This window comes from Bombina bombina, chromosome 3 (genome assembly GCF_027579735.1).
Source record: "Bombina bombina isolate aBomBom1 chromosome 3, aBomBom1.pri, whole genome shotgun sequence".
Lineage (NCBI taxonomy): Eukaryota > Metazoa > Chordata > Amphibia > Anura > Bombinatoridae > Bombina > Bombina bombina.
Genome location: NC_069501.1, coordinates 963,724,617 through 963,741,139, shown reverse-complemented (window position 1 = coordinate 963,741,139; position 16,523 = coordinate 963,724,617). Strand labels below are relative to the sequence as shown.

Below are 16,523 nucleotides of genomic sequence, written 5' to 3'. Positions count from 1 at the left end.
TTATCAGGTAAGTTTTTCCATAAATTATGTTTTTCTATCTGAATCATGAGAGAAACATATGGGTTTCATGTCCCTTTAAGCCTCATAAATTGTCCCTGAATAAGGCACATGTCTGGGATGACAACTATGGGCATGCAATAAACTGTTGCCTTGATATTGGTTTCCTAAATGCTTCTGACTCCACATTACCCAATGAAGTACCTTTTTACTTCTAAATCCAAAAATTAACCTCCAGATTTTAATGATATGTTAATTTGAGGCCAAAATAGTTATCATTAATCATATCAATGCATGTAACAATTTCCTCTTCAGTACCTAGCCGAATGAGTAGCAAGTCGTCTATACCTCAATCACAAAATCTTTAAATACAAAACTATAATTATTCTCGTTTTAAAAAATAATGAAAAGCCTAGAGGCCCTTGCTATGAGGTATATTGTTGTTCCTCCTTTCTCCTTTTTGTTCTGCCATTTCTTTAGCTGCTTAGTTGAAACAGATCATTTGCTAGATAATGGGCTTTTAAGAATGAGGCCTTGATTAAATTTGTAAAGCAGCTACTTAGTCTTCTTTGCATACTTTTAGAAATTCTACCGTTTTTATGTTTTTGCTGCCTCTGAGGCAGCTTTTGGTAGAAAGGTACTTCAGGTAGTTGTTTCAGTTTTTAATTCTTGCCTGTTTATTTTTTATTTTTTTAAGTGCAATAAAAAATAATAAAACTTTTTTTTTATTGGGTTTGTGGATTTAATTTCTCAGTGGAAAAGATGTTTTTAAATCTGTCCCTTTGTTAATACTTATGGACTCCACTATCTATCTATCTATTGAGTACTTATAGAGCGCAAACTAATCACCCGTGAGGGTCTCAAGGCGCTAAGGGAAGCCGATAGGGGGAGGGGATAGGCGTTCAGTCGAAGAGCCAGAAGGAAGGTGGCTTGTCTGAGGTGCAGCAGGAGGGTGTTCCATGTATTTGCTGTCATGTGGGAGAAGGATCTTCCGCCCACTGTGGATTTGCTGATGCGGGGGATGACTGTGAGTGCTTAGTCGGCCGATCGGAGTTGTCTCGCGGGGGTGTAGAAATTTATGCAGTGGTTGATGTATTTGGGTCCGATGTTGTGTAGGGCCTTGAACACATGGATAAGGAGCTTGAAGGTGATTATCTTGTTGATGGGGAGCCAGTGAAGGTTCCTTAGGTGTTCGGTGATGTGGCTTTGGCAAGGGATGTCGAGGATGAATCTGGCGGAGGCGTTCTGTATACATTGGAGTCTCTTTTGGAGTTTGATGGTGAAGCTGGCGTAGAGTGCGTTTCCGTAGTCCAACCGACTGCTGTGAGGGTGTGGGTAACTGTTTTCTTGGCTTTGTTAGGGATCCCCATGAAGATTTTTCGTAGCAGGTGGAGAATGTGGAAGCATGTTGAGGTTATTATTATTATACTTTATTTATGAAGCACCATCATATTCCGCAGCGCTGTCCATGGATACAGTTAATTTAAATAAAACAATATAAAACTTCTAAGACACAGGACAAAAATTGCAAACACGTACAGGAGGAATTGAGGGCCCTATTCCCGTGGGAACTTACAATCTAGAAGGGTAAGGGGTTGAGAAACAGGAGGTAAGGACTGCAAGTTTGAGAATGATGTTAATGCAGAGTTAGTGGAGGGAAATGTTAAGATAAATATTATTGAGTTGGGTGGTAGGCTTCTCTGAACAGAAAAGTCTTCATAGAGCATTTAAAGGAGGAAAGATTATGGCAAAGCCTGATAGCACAAGGGAGAATGTTCCAGAGGGTAGGTGATGCACAACAGAAGTCCTGCAGTCTAGTATGAGAGGTGGTGATAGTCGTAGATGCAAGGAGCAGGTCATTGTTGGATCTTAGTGGGCGGGCTGGAGTATACTTGTTGATTAGAGAGGATAGGTAGAGGGGAGCGGTGTTGGTGAGCACTTTGTATGCAAGGGTGAGAATTTTGAATTTAATTCTGCTGTGTATGGGGAGCCAATAAAGGGACTCTCAGAGAGGTGCAGCAAATAAAGAGCGACGGGAAAGGTGGATCATCCTAGAAGAAGCATTTAGGATGGATTGAAGGGGGGAAGAGGCGGGAAAGAGGAAGGCCAGTAAGTAGGTTATTGTAGTAAAGTCTGGAAATAACAAGTTAAGTGGATTATTTGCTTTGTGGTGTTAGCGCACAGAAAAGGTTGAATCTTGGAAATGTTGCGTAGATGGTTGCGGCAGGATGTAGAAAGCGATTGGGTTTGGGGGGCAAAGAATAGATTTGAGTCAAGTGTAACTCCGAGGCAGCGGACTTGGGGCGATGGGGAAATGGTGATGCCCTCAACAGGGATAGAGAAGTCACAAGTCGGTGTAGAGCTTGAAGGGGGATAAGAAGGAGCTCAGTCTTGGACATGTTAATCTTTAGGTGGTGAGAGGCCATCCAGGAAGAAATACCAGATAAGCAGTCGCTGACATGAGATAGAACAGAGGGAGAGAGAGCAGGGGTGGAGAGGTTGATCTGGGTGTCATCAGCATAGAGGTGATATTTGAAGCCATAACTGTTGATAAGTTTACCCAGCGAAGAAGTATAGATGGAGAAGAGTAGAGGACCTGGAACAGATCCTTGAGGTACTCCAACAGACAGAGGCATTGGAGAGGAGTCGCCGCTGGCAAATGACACAGAAAAAGACCTGTGAGAAAGATAAGTGAATCCAGGAAAGGGCAGTGTCACAGAGGCCAAAAGAGCTAAGGGTCTGTAGGAGGAGATGGCATTAATATGTAGGCCCATGGAGAGTGAAGAGTCCAGGATTAAGCCTAGATTTTGTGCGTCGTCAGTTATTGTTGGAGGGTGACCGAGGGCTGTGGGCCATCTGGAGTCGTCCCATGCGGCTTTATTGGATTCGAGGAGGACGACTTCGGTTTTGTCTGTGTTCAGTTTGAGACGGTTGTCTTTCATCCAGACGGTGACTCCACAGCTTGGACTCTAACCACCTGTATGAAACAAAATATAAATTATGCTTACCTGATACATTTCTTTCTTTCATGGGGGTGAGAGTCCACAAGACCCCACCCTTCCCTATTTAAGGAATATCCATTATCCATTTTTTGGCTCTTGCTCTTTTTCTTACCTCACTTCTGCTTAGCTATGTGTTAGACTGAGGTATGTGTGAGTTGGGAGGGGTTATATAGAGCTCTTGGGGTTTTGGAATCTTTGCCTCCTCCAAGTGGTAGGGAAGGTAATTCCCATGAGTAATGGATCGTGGACTCTTACCATCATGAAATAAATGTATACATCCTGCCAGTTGTGCGGATCTAGTGCAGATGTCACCTTCTCCATTGCTTCTTCCTCTGACAGGGACTTTTTCTCCGTCAGTATCTCTGTGTAACGGTGTGGAGGTTGAACACCTAGTATTAAAACACAGAGGGTTCTCTGACTCTGTTATTGACTCTTATTATTGGCACACGGATTCAAGCCAGAAAACCTGTTACACAAAATATTTCACTGGATTTGGAAGACATACTTTCATTGGGATTCTTCCAAGTGATTTTCTTGGTATTCCTTTAGGATTCCTAGAATTCTTCAGTTTTTACAAGATGGCCTTGACTAGGGTTTGTCTGCCAGCTCAAATTTCTGCACTATCTCTTCTATTTCGTAAAAAAGTTAGCTAAACTTCCTGACATTGACTTCTGTCCAGGAGCTAGGAGAAATTAGGCCAGTTGTGAGACATATTTCGCCGCCCTGGAATGTGAATTTAGCAGCTGTACCTTGTATTAAATATGATTTTTCTTCCCACAGTAGTTTCTTAAGAAATATCAATCAGTTTGTTCCTTCCTCGTGTAAAAGTCGTTCCTTAGAATTAGCAGTATCCGGACACAATCTTGATGTGGTCAAAGCTTTGAAGTTTTATCTTCAAGCTACTAAGGAGCTCAGACAGTCTTCAATTTTCTTTTTTCTTTTCATTACTCTGGGACTCGGTTTTTATTGTACTCTGTCAGTGATCACATTCCTGGGGTAAAGAATTGGGAAATGGACAATCTGTCCTCAGTCCCTATACCGAGAGCAATGGTCTCTCCAATCAGAAGGTCTTTGATCAACTTTTTTCCAGATGGGGCCTTCTAGAAATAGACCTTGTGGTCTCCCACCTCAATGTCAAGCTTCCCCAGATACTGTGCCAGATCCAGGGATCCGAGAGCAAAACTGGTAGATGCTTTGGTCAGTTTGTGGACCTTTCACCTAGCATATATATTCCCTCCATTTGTTCTGCTACCAAAAATGGTGTCTTGAATCAATCAATAGCATGCCTCCGTCATTCTGATTGCTCCAGCCTTGCCCCTGTAGGACCTGGTGGGAAGATCTGGTTCAGTTATCTACCTCTCCTCCGTGGCTTCTTCCACAATGCCAGGGTCTATTGTCTCAATCAGTCAATGTGTGTCGGCACCTATGTTAACTGGTAAAGTACTGTTAAATAGCGAGTAGTTCTCTCACCCCTCTTCTGGTTTGGCAATGTCCAGTATCACTAAGCCTGACCTGTGGAAAAGCAGGAAAAACGACCCTCCGTATGTGCAAACCAGGTGCACATGGAGCTGGTCCGGCACTTGACGCTCTCACTGACCGCTCCGGTCTCCTCTGCTCGATCCACCTACGATGGAGTGTGACGTCACTGGGCAAACTTCCGGGACACAGAACTTCTTTCTCCTCGATAGTGCTATGCGTGTCCCGGCAACAGCCAAGACCAGAATCGGTGCGCTGAGGATAGCAGATGTAGCACACTGGAAACTGGTGCAACCTCGGTTCCGCAGGATAAGGATGATCAAAGTTCAAATGAGGTGCACTTCATTTGAACTTTGATCATCCTTTTCTATTGTCTCTATGTCCTCTATTTTATCAAGATTTACAATCTCTAAATTTGATATTGTGGGGGTTGAATGCATAATTTTATAGCACAGGGGTGATTTTATATAGATAGTTGACTCGTCCACAGGCTAGAAAACCTGTAACTAGGAAAATGTATCCTAAAATCTGTAAAGTCTCTATTTTTCTTTATGTGAGACTCGTAGGAATGTTTTACTCTGTGAAAAGCAGAGTTGGGCTAAAAGAAACTACTCCCAGGTGGTAACTGGGCCATAGAAGAAGTCACGGAACTGCTGTTCGTTCCTGGCAGACTTATTCTCTTTCTTTATGTAATAATACAGCTTATACATGCAACCTGAAGGTAGTTTTATAAAATTTTTAATACTTTTTTATACTTAGTACCCTCAGAAAGATAATACATTACTGTAATCAGAAAGGTAATATTTTTTGTTTAAAATAAATATATTATTATTATCGGTTATTTGTAGAGTGCCGACAGATTCTGCAGCGCTAGATTATTTGCATTTTAGAACACAAAACAAAACAAAGACTCTGGCAAAGAAGATTGTGACTTACAGGTAGGGGAAAATAGTATTTTTTTTATTTTATTTTTTTTTTAATTTCAAAGTTTGGATTTCAGGATAAGTTTTAATTTTAGAAGGCGGATTTGGAGATTTGTACCTGTATTGACATTTAATTTCTATCTTGGAAAGTTATCTTTCTCTTGGCAATTTCTTCTGCTAGAGTTAAACATTTGGAATGTTTCATGTGGAAATCAAGAGAGAAAACAAAGAGGGCGACCCCTAGTGCAGATCAATATTGAACCAGTAATGAATATCTGCTACTGCTTGCGAATGGATACTCACAGAAAGTATTGCACCATAATATTCCTTGTATGCTACATTTGCACTATAGGGTGCAATACTTTCTGTGAGTATCCATTCGCAAGCAGTAGCAGATATTCATTACTGGTTCAATATTGATCTGCACTAGGGGTCGCCCTCTTTGTTTTCTCTCTTGATTTCCAGATTACAGATACACTTTCTGCGTTTGGGAGGAGCAGCCCTCAGCATAGTGCACAGTCAGCTGGGACACTGTGAAGTTCCCAGACCGTTCACCTAGGCATTATCTCTGCCTTCACACATTGTGAGTATGCTTACTTTTGCATTATACTCTTTATAAAAATTGGCTACACTAGGAGGCGCCCTTCTCTTTCTGCTCTATTTGTCATGTGGGTTTGCATACCCAGTATGTTTTTTTTTTTTTTTTGCCAAAGGTTGTTTCTTCAGAAAACATAAATCAAGATATTGTGGTCCCTTCTTTGTGTCCTTATCCTGTAAATTCTAAGGAGAGACTCCTTCACAATCTAGATGTGGTTAGGGCCTTAAAGTTTTTTTTACAGGCTACTAAAGGTTTCAGAAACATTTTCAGTTTATTCATCCATATTTCTGGTCCTCATAGAGCATAAAAGGTTACAGCAGTTACTTTGTCTTAGTTGTTAACCCGTTAATGACCGCAACGTACCATGTACTTTGACGGTCATTAAGCGTTTTCTTATTTCTAATAGTGCGGGTCCCAGCACAAGCGCAATCATACCCTCCCTTCTGGTCACCAGCAATAACGTGTTCTCGCCGCCAGAGGTGCCAGCATCGGAAATACCAGCTGTCCTTAAGGGGTTAAAACAGGTGATTCACAAAGCTTACATGGTGGTGGGGAAATCGCCTCCTAAACGAAACACAGCTCATTCCACTAGATTAATTTCTACATCTTGGGCCTTTAAAAATGAAGCTTCAATGGAACATATTTGCAAAGCTGCAACCTGGTCTTCATTACATACATTTGCTAAACTTTCCCTCTTCGGAGGTGGTTTTTAGGCAGGAAAGTCCTTCAAACCGCAGTGTCTGACAAATAGTAATTGCCTTTCTTCTTTTGTCCCGCCCTTTATTTCTCATGGACTCCACAGCTTGGGTATTATATCCCACACAAGGGAGATAATAGATTGGTATGGGGAAAAGGAAGCGCTAAGAATGTATAGAGCATTCTTAGCTCTATAGTAGGAGTCTCCCTATAGATTCCTAAAAGTTAGAACAAGCGTATAGATAGGAGGGCGCTAGAAGCAATCCCCTATGAAAGAGATTTAGATATAATACAAGTAAATCAGAAATTTATTAAAACATATAAAAAAAATTGTGAAGGACATATAAGGGACGTCTCCCAAACACAAATACCTTACTGGCAGTAATTTGACATAATTTAGTATAGAAATGCATGTGCATTAAAAACCATAATAGATATCTCCTATCAGGAGCTAGAGTCCACCAAAAGTAGTTATTACATATACGTTGTAATCCACCAGATATAGATCAATATTTGTTTGAGGAGTAGCAACTCCTAAGTATACACAAGAGTCTCTGATTTGGCAGTTCACATTAAAGTGCAGATGTGCAAATTTACAAATTCGGAATTAAAGATATCCACAAATAAGTTCACAATCCACAAGACAATCACTGATACTCACAGGCTCCTCATGCCTCAGGGTAAGCTATTAATGGAAATTCTTAGGAACGTAACAAACCGTTCTCACAGCTAGTTCGCTTTGCACTTTTAATGTGAACTGCCAAATCAGTGACTCTTGTGTATACTTAGGAGTTGCTACTCCTCAAACAAATATCGATCTGTCCTAACGATCTATATTTGGTGGATTACAACGCATATGTACTAACTACTTTTGGTGTACTCTAGATCCTGAAAGGAGATATGTTGTTTTTAATGCACGTGCCTTTTTATACTGAATAATATCAAATTACTACCAGTAAGGTGTTTTTATGTTTGGCAGACGTCCCTTATAAGTCCTTCACAATTTTTTTTTTAATATATATTCTTTTATATATTTTAATAAATTATTTCTGATTTACTTATATTATATCTAAATCTCTTTCATAGGGGATTGCTTTTAGCGCCCTCCTATCTATACACTTATATCCCACACGTCAAGACTTGTGGATTCTTACCACCTTATGAAAGAAAACATCATTTATGCTTACCTGATAAATTTCTTTCTTTCATGGTGGCGAGAGTCCACGAGACCCTGCTCATTTCCATTTTTTCTTATAGAGGCATTTTTTATTTACTCCTCTTCATACCCTGATTTGCCTTTCTTTTGGTCAACCTTTCTTCTTCTCGGCTATATCTTAAACTGAGTGGTACTGGTAGGAGGGCTTAAAAGCTTTTGTAGTTTGGGGTTTTTTGCCCCCTCCTAGTTGCAGGATTTCAATCCCACACATCAAGGGTTGTCAACTCTCACCATAAATGAAAGAAAGGAATTTATCAGGTAAGCATAAATTATGTTTTTAACCAACTTTTTTCTAATTTCTTTAAATTAATTTTTTTAAAAGCATACCTAGGTAGGCTCAGGAGTACCAATGGTCTACTGGCACCTTGCTGCTGATCGGTTGCTACACATTCTATATATTCCTCTTATATTTGGCTCACCCAATGTTTAATTAGCTCCCAGCATTGCTCAAGAATGAAGCAAATTTGATAATCGATGAAAACAGGATTTTTTTTAAATTGTATACTCTATGAATCATGAACAAAACTTTGTTTCATGTCCCTTTAAAGTAAGAATTTTGTTAATGTATAAATGCGTCTTAAACTTAAATCTGTTTTTAATTATTAAAACTAAGACCAATTACATAAACTACTATTTTTGTAGGTGCTTGCTATACTCGTAAATATTTTTGGTGGAATCATGAGATGTGATGTTATTGCTCAAGGTATTATAATGGCTGTGAAGGATTTGGAACTGAGGATACCTATTGTTGTTCGTTTGCAGGGTATGTAATAATTTTCTATATTTTGTTCTGTTAAACTACTTTAAATCAATGTTAAAATGTATATACATTTTTTTTCTTGTCTCACCCTAGTAGTACTCACCAACAAAAAGTAGAGCTTGTCATTCTTTTTAGTTCTGTCTTGTGCCTGTGTGTGTATGAACCCGTTTTTCCCCTTTCTCCTCTGTCCCTCTCATGTAATTTTGCAGTCTGTTGCTGACTTTATGGATTAAATGAATGACAAAAGAAGAAAACATGATATTAGCTTATCTTTATAGAGAACAGTTTTTAAAATAACTGTCACACTTTTCCCTGCATTAAAAAGCATTGCAAGTATAAGATATACAGAAAAATACAGCACATTTAGTAGATTTATAAGACAACACATATATTTTTACCTCATGCAGCTAATTTCGAGTAGGCTGCAACTAGCGCGTCTCAATTTTATATCTTAAAATTACTTTTTCAACCCCACAAATCCATCACTCTTCAAAACTGTTAAAAATCCAAACCGTTTCTTTTCATAAAACCTCTTTTATAGAAAAATGTTTAACAACTTACATATAGATTTACATCTAAAGGGGAGGAGAGTCCACGGCTTCATTAATTCATTACTGTAGGTAATTAAGAACCTGGCCACCAGGAGGAGGTAAAGACACCCCAGCCAAAGGCTTAAATACCTCCCCCACTTCCCTCATCCCCCAATCATTCTTTGCCTTTCGTCACAGGAGGATGGCAGAGAAGTGCAGAGGATTTGGAGTAGTCTCTTATGGAGGGTAGTACTCTTCGCAGTGGGACTGGAGTTTTAAGTAGTCCTGTTAGCCTCTCAGTGAGAGCCTGGGCGAAAATTATTTGGGATGGTTTCGCATAAAGACTCTCCCTGCTTCTCCGGACTCGTATTAACAGCTCCACAAGCAATCGGTGTTGACAAGTTTCGCTGCCTGCTGTCTGCACTCAAGTCCATGTCAGGAACGAGGCTACTAACCTGTCACACTTGAAGGGCCATGGTTGGGATTATTGAACAGGGGGGTTTATACATGATATTGTTTGTGTCATTGCTGCGTTATGTGCGAGATGAGGCTCTGGCAATGTGTGGAACTTTCAGGTTACTGGCGGGAGTATTGCCCTGCCCTTTTTGACGCGTTTTCTCCTTAGTGCAGGGGCGGTCCTGCCAGGCATTCCATGTGACCAGGTGGGCCTATCTCTCTTTCTCTGTTGATCAGCAGTGCAGGAGACGAAACAGGTTCTCTAGTCCGGGCCTAGGAGGTGGTGAGTGCCCCGGCCATTGGAGATATAAAGGTGCCTATTTATAAGTTAAACTAGTCTGTTATAAAAGCGCAAGTTATGGAGGACTCTTAAGCGTTAGAGGGTTCTCCCTCTTTAGCAAAGTCTCATTCCTGTGTTTATTGTGAGGAGGTTCTGGTAGATCAGCCTTCTCAACTATGTTCCACAAGCCTTGATAAAGTTACGACATCTAAATGTAAACTGATGTCTAGTACTACTGAGCCGTCCACCTCTGAGGGTTTCTCGTCCCATGAGGTGCGTTGCCTGAATTCATCTCCAATTGCACATGCAGCACCCCGGGGTCCAACCGTTACTCCTTTGGGAGAGATTTGTTGGCCGTCAGACTTTGCGGACCAACTGAAATCAGCAGTTTCGAAAGTGATCCATGCCTTACTATGTTCTGCTAAGCGCAAGCGTAGGGTGTACCATGGCGGCCCGGCCCAGGTGTTTACGCTGAAGGAAATCCCAGAGGCATTATACAATGATGAGGCCCACTCCGACTCTTCGGAGGAGGCCCCTTCTGGGTCAGAGTCCATTTCATCTAAGCCTCCGGCTGCGGAGGAGCCTGATTTTAGGTTTAGGATGGAGAATTTGCGCTTTTTGCTGAGGCAGGTGCTTGCTACTCTGGAGGTTCCAGAGCCTAAGATTCCGTAGGAACCTTCAATTCCTAAGCTAGATAAGGTATACAAGAACAAGGTAGTACCTCAGACTTTCCCGGCTCCCGTTAGGATGGCTAATATTATTAAGAATGAATGGGAGCGATTAGGTTATTCCTTTTTTCCTTCTTCCTTTAAGAAACTGTTCCCCATTCCGGACTCTCAGCTTGAGCTGTGGGGTACCTTCCCTAAGGTGGATGGTGCTATCTCTACGCTCGTGAAACAGACAACTATTCCCCTTGAGGATAGTGCATCGTTTAAAGAGCCCATAGATAAAAAGCTGGAAAACATGTTAAGAAGGATGTTTCAGCACACGGGGGTCTGTTTTTCAGCTTACAGCGGCCGTTGCAGCGGTTGCAACATGTGGCAGATTCCTCCTGTCAAACCTGTCTTCAAGACCAGAAAAGAGAGAGGCCTTTCTAGAGTGTGTGAGAGATCTCACCTCTCGGCGTTATTGTACCAGTACCACATGCAGAACGGGATCTAGGGTACTATTCCAATCTTTTTGTTGTTCCAAAGGAGGAGGGTACGTTCCGCCCGATTCTGGACCTAAAGTGTTTAAACAAGCTTCTGAGTGTTCCATCGTTCAAAATGGAAATGATCAGATCTATCCTGCCCCTAGTTCAAGAGGGACAGTTCATGACGACTATAGACTTGGACGCTTGCCTTCATGTGCCAATTCACAGGGACCACTTCAAGTTCTTAAGATTTGCGTTTCTGTACCTGCACTTCCAGTTTGTGGCCCTTCCTTTTAGTCTAGCGACGGCCCCAAGAGTCTTCATGAAGGTTCTGGGGGTGCTGGTTGCAGTGGCCAAATCCAGAGGTATTGCTGTGGCGCCTTATCTGGACGACATCCTAGTCCAGGCGTTGTCGCTCAGTCTTGCAGAGGATCATTTGAGGGCTCTTCTTTTGCTCCAATCTCACAGTTGGAAAATCAACTCAGGAAAGAGTTCCCTGGTTCCCAGCAATAGGATGGAGTTCCTGGGCATGATATTAGACTCTATGTTCATAAAAATATTTCTCACAGACCATCAACACAGGAAAATTGCATCCACCTGTCTTGCCCTTCAGTCCTCCTCAAGCCCCTCGGTGGCTCAGTGTATGGAGGTGATCGGGCTCATGGTTTCAAGCATAGACGTCATCCCATTCGCAAGGTTCCATCTCAGACCTCTTCAACTGTGCATGTTGAGGCAGTGGAACGGCCATCATTCAGATCTATCACGGCAGATATCCATGGATGCTCGGACTCGAATCTCCCGCTCTTGGTGGATCCGCCTGGATCATCTGTCCATGGGGACATCCTTCTTGAGACCGTCCTGGGAGATTGTGACAATGGACACCAGTTTGGCAGGATGGCGGGCTGTTTAAGGTGCCAGGATGGAACCCCAAACGTTTTTTTTCTGGAACTCAGAGCAATCTACAATGCTCTGAAGGCATGGCCTCCTCCTGGGGTCATTCAGCTTCATCAGATTCCAGACCGACATTACCCCGGTGGCTTACAACAACCATCAGGGGGGTACGAGGAGCTCCCTAGCAATGAGGGAGGTGTCTCGGGTCTTGGAGTGGGTGGAGTCCCACAGCTGCTCGCTTTCAGCAATTCACATGCCAGGTGTGGACAACTGGGAAGTGGACTTTCTCAGCAGGCAATCCTTCCATCAAGGGGAATGGTCTCTTCACCCCGAGGTGTTTGGGGAAAGCTGGAGATAGATCTCATGGCGTCCAGACTCAATTGCAAGCTACCCTGATACCGGTCGAGGTCCAGGGATCCCCAGGCACAGCTGATAGATGCCTTAGCGGTGCCTTGGGGGTTCAGCCTAGCTTACTTTTTTCCACCGTTACCACTTCTACCTCGTGTAGTGGCACACATCAAACAGGAGCGAGCTTCGGACATTCTGATTGCTCCATTGTGGCCGCTGAGGACGTTGCAGGGATCTGCTGGAACCAGGGCCTTTTTCAACATCGGAATCTAGATTCTCTGAGGCTGACTGCGTGGAGGTTGAACACCTAGTCTTGGGCAAGAGAGGCTTTTCTAAAAGTTTGATTAATACTCTAATTCAGGCAAGGAAGCCAGTCACTCGTCGCATCTACCATAAGGTGTGAAAGACCTACTTGTCCTGGTGTGAAAAGCATGGATATCCTTGGCACAAGGTGAAGGTATCCAGAATTCTGTCCTTTCACCAAGACGGTTTAGAAAAGGGTCTTGCCCACCAGTTCCTTAAAGGAAAACAAAAGGATAATCAGATGAAACCAAAGTAGAACTGTTTGGTAGAAACACAACTCGTCGTGTTTGGAGGAGAGAGAATGCTGAGTTGCAACCAAAGAACACCATACCTACTGTGAAGCATAGGGGTGGCAACATCATGCTTTGGGGCTGTTTCTCTGCAAAGGGAACAGGACAACTGATCCGTCACAGCAGACCTGTGACAGTGTGTTTGACTGTGATAAAAGCGTTAAATCTTAATTTGATATCCGTTTTGGGTACTGAGGGGTTAATCATCCTTTTGCTAATGGGTGCAATCCTCTGCTAATTAATACATTTAAAGAATTGTTGACTATAACTGAACTAGTTCTTTGTTATTCAATTGTGTTTAAAAAAAAAAAAAAAAAAAAAAGCGCTGCAGCGTTTTTTATATTGCTTGTAAACTTATTGAAGTAATTTCCAAGCTTGCTAGCTTCATTGCTAGTCTGTTTAAACATGTCTGATACAGAGGAATCTGCTTGTTCATTATGTTTAAAAGCCGATGTGGAGCCCAATAGAAATATGTGTACCAATTGTATTGATATTACTTTGAATAAAAGTCAATCTGTACCGATAAAGAAATTATCACCAGACAACGAGGGGGAAGTTATGCCGTCTAACTCTCCTCACGTGTCAGTACCTTCGTCTCCCGCTCGGGAGGTGCGCGAGATTGAGGCGCCAAGTACATCAAGGCTCTTACAAATCACTTTACATGATATGGCTAATGTTATGAAAGAAGTATTATACAATATGCCCGAGTTAAGAGGCAAGCGCGACAGCTCTGGGTTAAGGACAGAGCGCGCCGTTGACACAAGAGCCATGTCTGATACTGCGTCACAATTTGCAGAACATGAGGACGGAGAGCTTCATTCTGTGGGTGACGGTTCTGATTCGGGGAGACCGGATTCAGAAATGTCAAATTTTAAATTTAAGCTTGAGAACCTCCGTGTGTTGCTAGGGGAGGTGTTAGCGGCTCTGAATGATTGTGACACGGTGGCAATCCCAGAGAAATTATGTAGGCTGGATAAATACTATGGGGTACCGGTGTGTACTGACGTTTCTTTCATGTAATTAGCAAGAGTCCATGAGCTAGTGACGTATGGGATATACATTCCTACCAGGAGGGGCAAAGTTTCCCAAACCTCAAAATGCCTATAAATACACCCCTCATCACACCCACAATTCAGTTTTACAAACTTTGCCTCCTATGGAGGTGGTGAAGTAAGTTTGTGCTAGATTCTACGTTGATATGCGCTCCGCAGCAAGTTGGAGCCCGGTTTTCCTCTCAGCGTGCAGTGAATGTCAGAGGGATGTGAGGAGAGTATTGCCTATTTGAATGCAGTGATCTCCTTCTACGGGGTCTATTTCATAGGTTCTCTGTTATCGGTCGTAGAGATTCATCTCTTACCTCCCTTTTCAGATCGACGATATACTCTTATTTATATACCATTACCTCTGCTGATTTTCGTTTCAGTACTGGTTTGGCTTTCTACAAACGTGTAGATGAGTGTCCTGGGGTAAGTAAATCTTATTTTCTGTGACACTCTAAGCTATGGTTGGGCACTTTATTTATAAAGTTCTAAATATATGTATTTCAGACAGTCAGTTTCATATTTGGGATAATGCGTTTGAATCAATCATTTTTTCTTACCTTAAAAATTTGACTTTTTTTCCCTGTGGGTTGTTAGGCTCGCGGGGGCTGAAAATGCTTCATTTTATTGCGTCATTCTTGGCGCAGACTTTTTGGCGCAAAAAATCTTTTCTGTTTCCGGCGTCCTTTTGCGCCAAAAATGTCGGCGTTCCGGATGTGGCATCAAAAAATATGGGCGTCTCTTTTGTCTCCACATTATTTCAGTCTGATTTTTTCTTTGCTTCTGGTTACTAGAAGCTTGTTTATTGGCATTTTTTCCCATTCCTGAAACTGTCATTTAAGGAATTTGATCAATTTTGCTTTATATGTTGTTTTTTCTCTTACATATTGCAAGATGTCTCACGTTGCATCTGAGTCAGAAGATACTTCAGGAAAATCGTTTGTCTAGTGCTGGAACTACCAAAGCTAAGTGTATCTGCTGTAAACTTTTGGTAGCTATTCCTCCGGCTGTTGTTTGTATTAATTGTCATGACAAACTTGTTAAAGCAGATAATATTTCCTTTAGTAATGTACCATTGCCTGTTGCAGTTCCCTCAACATCTAAGGTGCAGAATGTTCCTGATAACATAAGAGATTTTGTTTCTGAATCCATCAAGAAGGCTATGTCTGTTATTTCTCCTTCTAGTAAACATAAAAAATCTTTTAAAACTTCTCTCTCTACAGATGAATTTTTAAATGAACATCATCATTCTGGTTCAGAGGATTCTGTCTCAGAGATTGATGCTGATAAATCTTCATATTTATTTAAAATGGAATTTATTCGTTCTTTACTTAAAGAAGTACTAATTGCTTTAGAAATTGAGGATTCTGGTCCTCTTGATACTAATTCTAAACGTTTAGATAAGGTGTTTAAATCTCCTGTGGTTATTCCAGAAGTTTTTCCTGTTCCTAATGCTATTTCTGAAGTAATTTCCAGAGAATGGGATAAATTGGGTAATTCATTTACTCCTTCTAAACGTTTTAAGCAATTATATCCTGTGCCGTCTGACAGATTAGAATTTTGGGACAAAATCCCTAAAGTTGATGGGGCTATTTCTACCCTTGCTAAACGTACTACTATTCCTACGTCAGATGGTACTTCGTTTAAAGATCCTTTAGATAGGAAAATTGAATCCTTTCTAAGAAAAGCTTATCTGTGTTCAGGTAATCTTCTTAGACCTGCTATATCTTTGGCTGATGTTGCTGCAGCTTCAACTTTTTGGTTGGAGACTTTAGCGCAACAAGTAACAGATCATGATTCTCATAATATTATTATTCTTCTTCAGCATGCTAATAATTTTATCTGTGATGCCATTTTTGATATTATCAGAGTTGATGTCAGGTTTATGTCTCTAGCTATTTTAGCTAGAAGAGCTTTATGGCTTAAAACTTGGAATGCTGATATGGCTTCTAAATCAACTCTACTTTCCATTTCTTTCCAGGGTAACAAATTATTTGGTTCTCAGTTGGATTCCATTATCTCAACTGTTACTGGTGGGAAAGGAACTTTTTTACCACAGGATAAAAAATCTAAGGGTAAAAACAGGGCTAATAATCGTTTTCGTTCCTTTCGTTTCAACAAAGAACAAAAGCCTGATCCTTCATCCTCAGGAGCGGTTTCAGTTTGGAAACCATCTCCAGTCTGGAATAAATCCAAGCCTTCTAGAAAGGCAAAGCCTGCTTCTAAGTCCACATGAAGGTGCGGCCCTCATTCCAGCTCAGCTGGTAGGGGGCAGGTTACATTTTTTCAAAGAAATTTGGATCAATTCTGTTCACAATCTTTGGATTCAGAACATTGTTTCAGAAGGGTACAGAATTGGTTTCAAGATGAGACCTCCTGCAAAGAGATTTTTTCTTTCCCGTGTCCCAGTAAATCCAGTGAAAGCTCAAGCATTTCTGAATTGTGTTTCAGATCTAGAGTTGGCTGGAGTAATTATGCCAGTTCCAGTTCTGGAACAGGGGATGGGGTTTTATTCAAATCTCTTCATTGTACCAAAGAAGGAGAATTCCTTCAGACCAGTTCTGGATCTAAAAATATTGAATCGT

General features: G+C 41.5%; 1 protein-coding gene across 1 annotated transcript in view; it reads left to right on the top strand.

Annotated features, from left to right (window-relative positions):
• The window catches only part of SUCLA2 (succinate-CoA ligase ADP-forming subunit beta), a 406,626-nt gene that overhangs the window by 269,406 nt on the left and 120,697 nt on the right, over positions 1-16,523 (top strand). Inside the window, exon 10 of the mRNA XM_053705501.1 lies at positions 8,551-8,671. Coding sequence (XP_053561476.1) covers positions 8,551-8,671 — 121 coding nt within the window. The remainder of the gene's footprint in view (positions 1-8,550; positions 8,672-16,523) is intronic.